This window comes from Chenopodium quinoa, unplaced genomic scaffold, assembly GCF_001683475.1.
Source record: "Chenopodium quinoa cultivar QQ74 unplaced genomic scaffold, ASM168347v1, whole genome shotgun sequence".
NCBI lineage: Eukaryota > Viridiplantae > Streptophyta > Magnoliopsida > Caryophyllales > Amaranthaceae > Chenopodium > Chenopodium quinoa.
The window spans coordinates 7,605,917-7,610,509 of NW_018745024.1; the positions used below are offsets into that span (position 1 = coordinate 7,605,917).

At 37.4% G+C, this 4,593-nt stretch overlaps 1 protein-coding gene across 1 annotated transcript; it reads left to right on the forward strand.

Moving 5' to 3' along the window:
* The first annotated feature begins 1,733 nt into the window (after positions 1 to 1,733).
* Positions 1,734 to 3,263, forward strand: LOC110708883. The gene is made up of 2 exons (XM_021887106.1): positions 1,734 to 2,782; positions 2,924 to 3,263. The coding sequence occupies exons 1-2, from the start codon at positions 1,734 to 1,736 to the stop codon at positions 3,261 to 3,263; spliced, it is 1,389 nt and encodes a 462-aa protein (XP_021742798.1).
* The last annotated feature ends 1,330 nt before the right edge of the window (positions 3,264 to 4,593 follow it).

Below are 4,593 nucleotides of genomic sequence, written 5' to 3' on the forward strand. Positions count from 1 at the left end.
CTCAACTTGAATTCTGATACCCATGATAAATGGGCCTAAACCGCACCTCTACGAGGATCCATTTTACGAGTTCGGTACCGGCGTATTTTGGGCATTAATATATATTTTGGGCATTAATATATATTGGGCATTAATATTGTAATTAAAATATTTAAATTGCACTTAACTTAAAAAAAGCATTACCACTCATCACATTCTTGTCTTTCACCACTTATTCCCAAAATATCACCACAACTGATGATACTCCGTAATACGTAGTATAGCGAAACACCATGCATGTCATCAACACCGACATTGACGACAATGATAGGGCAATAGAAGAAAAGTGAATGTATGTGTATACAACTAGAAAGTCATTAATATGACAATTTCAGACAAAATCTCTCGAAAACATTTATCAAATTAATTCCTTTAAAATTAATTTAATTACACTACAATCTTTAACAAAGTACTATAACCTTTAACTTTAAGAAAATACAAACTTTTGTACAAATCAAGTTATTAAAACAACAATCACATCCACATGGTCCTATCAAAAGGCTAATAATAATTAATTTTGCCCAAAAAATACATATCCAATAGAACAACAAAAAGGAGAAAACTCATACCATAATACAAGCTAGCAAATCTCAAAGGATTTGAAATTTGTCAGAATTCTTTCAATTATAAACAAACATAATCAATAAAAGTGATAGTGATATATCTCAACTTTATTATATCTCAAAAATAATAATTATAAGCTATAATGATAATATTAATAATAATAATAATAATAATAATAATAATAATAATAATAATAATAATATATTTATAGTGATGACAAGGATGATGATGATGACGTATGGTATGAATTAATGTATCTCTTTCTATGAATGGGGACCTTAGCCTAAGGGGTAGTTTGGTCAAATGGAAGAAAGGAAGATGGAGTGAGATTAATGAGATAGTATGTGTCGTCTACGTACCGTGATCAATCTTGCATTATTTCTCACGCTTTAATTTGCTCTTTCCATTCCATGCATGCGTTGGGCCCACTCCCGGCCCACTATTTATTTTACTACCTCCGCTTCGAGTTACTTGCAACAAAGTACAAGTTTGCGGAGGCCAAGGTAAAAGATTGGAGTGTGTTTAATTAAGGGGTGGGGGTAGTATTAGGAGAGATAAATTGGAGGGAAAGAAAGTAGTCCCTTATTAACTTTTTCTTAGCATGTGGGGGGAATCTTTTTAGTGGGGTTTTTCCCCCCTTTTATGTCTGATTTCCAGAGTAGTTTCCCCCTACTTTTGGGAATTTTGTTTTTCCCTCCCAAATTTTGCACGAAAATTTTAAAGGTCACCCAAATTCAAATTTTTCAATTTTTTCAATCAAAAGGACCTCTTTATAAAGAGGTCACCCCTCCTAATAAACCCATCTTTTTTCACATTCATTTCAGAGGGGTTTATTTGGGAGGGGGGTGATAAATTCAGTTTGACAAAATCCACAGAAACCACAAGTAATCAAGTTCACAAAATACAGGCAGCCCTAGTAAATTACATTTGAACTAACATTAGTTGTTAAAAATCCTAATTCTAAGTGTTGAGTTAGTTGATGCAGCATCCATATTTACTGAATTAGGCTCCACTGAAGACCGCAAAAAAAAAACCCACAACCACCACTTCATCACCTTCACTTGCTCTGCAAAAAAAACCAAGGGGACTCATGGAATTCTTTGAACCTGAATTTTTTTGGCATGCATCAAATGTATGAAGATGAACAACAACAATGGGACTACTACAGCATGGGACTTCATGACACAGGGCAACATGAATCAGAAATGGAACAAGAGCAACAGAATGATGAACAAGCAGATGGTGGGTATGATGCAGATGTTGATGAGACACAAACAGAGACAGAGGGGACTCCAACTCAAGAAGGTCATGCCAGAAGGCCAAACAGAGAACTCACTTTGGAAGAAAAGAGACAACTAGCTGATGAAATTTTGGTGAACATGGAAGGGGACTCATTACCTTTTGGATTTTTATCCAAAATGGTCAGAAAACACAATATTCACAGATCAACAACAACTAGATGGTTCCAGGTAATTAAAAAACATTTAGGGGAGGGGACTGCAATTGATGTGAGGACCAAAAAATTAGGACAGACTAGGCCTAAACCCAAACAATATTCTGATGAGTGGTTAGTGTCTGTTCCTCTGTATAAGAGGACCACTGAAAGAAGCTATGCTGCTACCCTTCATGTTTCTTCCTCAGTGATACACAGATTAATGAAACAAGGCAGACTTAGAACACACACATCAAGCAATCACCCAGCACTGACAGACAATCACAAAATAGCAAGACTAAAGTGGGTGTTAAGCTATGTTCACCCTGTTCCAGCTGTTGGGAACCCAACTTTCAGAGATATGAAGCACACAATTCATATTGATGAAAAGTGGTTCTACTTGAACCCAGAAACAAGAACATTTTATTTGCTACCAAATGAAGACAACCCATACAGAGCTCAACAGTCTAGGAGGTTTAAATTGAAGGCTATGTTCATGGGCATGGTTGGAAAGCCACTATATGATGAAAACAAAAATCTTTTGCATGATGGCAAGTTTGGGTTGTTTCCTTTTGTAAAGTATGACATAGCAAAGAAGACAAGCAAGAACAGAGCCAAGGGAACTTTGGAAACTAAGGCTGTCCAGTCTGTAAACAAGGATGCTATTAGGGACATGCTACTCAACCATGTCATTCCAGCTATACATGAGAAATGGGCCCCCCAGCTACCAAAGGATATCCTTATACAGTGAGATAATGCTAGGCCTCACCAAGTCCCTAAGGATACAGAATTCACAGAAGCATGTCATGCAAATGGGTTCAACATTGAGTTTGTTTACCAACCAGCACAAAGTCCAGACTTAAATGTGTTGGATTTAGGTCTGTTTAGGGTAATACAGTCCATTCAGTATCAGTCTTTCCCTAAAAATCTAGATGAATTATTAGAAAAGGTGAAAGAAGCTTGGGAGGCATTTGATCCAACAGTTAACAAGTATACATGGATTACCCTTCATTCTGTCATGCTTGAAATACTAGAAAGGAAGGGCAACAACAACTTTGTTCCACCACACATGAAAAAGAGACATTTGGACAGTCTAGACCAATTACCAGACTTGCTACAAGTAGACAGAGAGGTTCTAAACACAGTGGTGCAGTATTTGAACACAATAGAATTGCCATCAACAAGCAACCAACACCAAGATGCCAACATGGAGGTAGATGCAGACTAAGTAAGCAAGGGACAATTAATATGCTTTTGAGACTCATAGACTGCCACACATAACTAGGGAAGCCTAAACTAAATTTTTTTTGTTTCTTTTGTTTAAGTATTGGTTATGTGTATTTTGGTAAATACATAGTCCTCATTTTTAGGCAATCATGTATTAGGGGTCAAAGGATTATTGTCCTAACTTTTGTAAGCTTCACATGTTTTTGATTGAATGAAAATGCAAAAGAATTCCATCAGATAGGGTGTTTTTCACTCAAAGAAATCTTGACAGTGGGAACCTCAACAACAACCTCAAAAGAAGTCACTAGAGCCTCCACACTGAACAATGAGCTATCAGTTGAGTCCCTTTATCATTTGGAGAACTAAGTGTCACTGATGCAATACACAATTTGGGACTCATTGCATCTAAGGGGCCTAGTGGGGGACTCATATGCCAATACACATACATATACATATCAGGCATCAACAACAACACCAACTACAATCAACAACTATAGCACAACCAAGTACAGATTCAACCAACATATCCAACACAGGCAAGTTTGTGAATAACCAACAGATTAGAGGCAACTACTCCAATGATCCAACACAATTAACAACCCCCAATGAACCAACACATACAACTACCCCAAGAGCCAACACAACCAACAATCCAAACTAACCAACACAGCCAACAATCCAAGTTAACCAACACAACCAACAATCCAAGTTAACCAACACAGCCAACAATCCAAATTAACCAACACAGCCAACAATCCAAATTAACCAACAAAGCCAAATATCAAAATTAACCAACACAGCCAACAATCCAAATTAACCAACACAGCCAACAATCCAAATTAACCAACACATCCAAATTAATCAATAATCCAAACCAAATAATGTATTCAAACCAAGTAAAATAGGAGTATAACAATTGAAGTCCAACCAACTATCATATAAAAAAAAGGACTTAAACAACATACATAACCAATTATCACCCACAAATTGATGCAATTAACTAAAATAAACAAATTAATTGCCAAAAAAAATTAGACTTTAGGGTTTAAGAGATTACGCTGCCCATTTAGTTATGGGGGTGGGAGAACTAGGGATAGTAGATCTGGTGATAAGCCGATATACATCATCAGGCTCCAAACCAGCAGGTAGCCCAGACCGTATGCGCTTAGCACCAGAAGTCGGGGCATCTTCTACCACAGCCAGCATGGGGTGGGACTCAGGTGGGCGGAGAACCTCCTCAGCAGTCAATTCAACGGGTTCAGACTCCCCAGTCTCAGATCCGGTGTCTGGAACCCCAGCAGCAGGTACAACGGCGACGGAGACAACATCTT

Excerpts from the sequence above, each read along its gene's own strand:
- LOC110708883 (XM_021887106.1), top strand. The coding sequence starts at position 1,734 with ATGTATGAAGATGAACAACAACAATGGGACTACTACAGCATGGGACTT. Across the intron at positions 2,783-2,923 it reads CCAAAGGATATCCTTATACA|GGTAATACAGTCCATTCAGT; the intron begins GTGAGATAATGC and ends AGGTCTGTTTAG.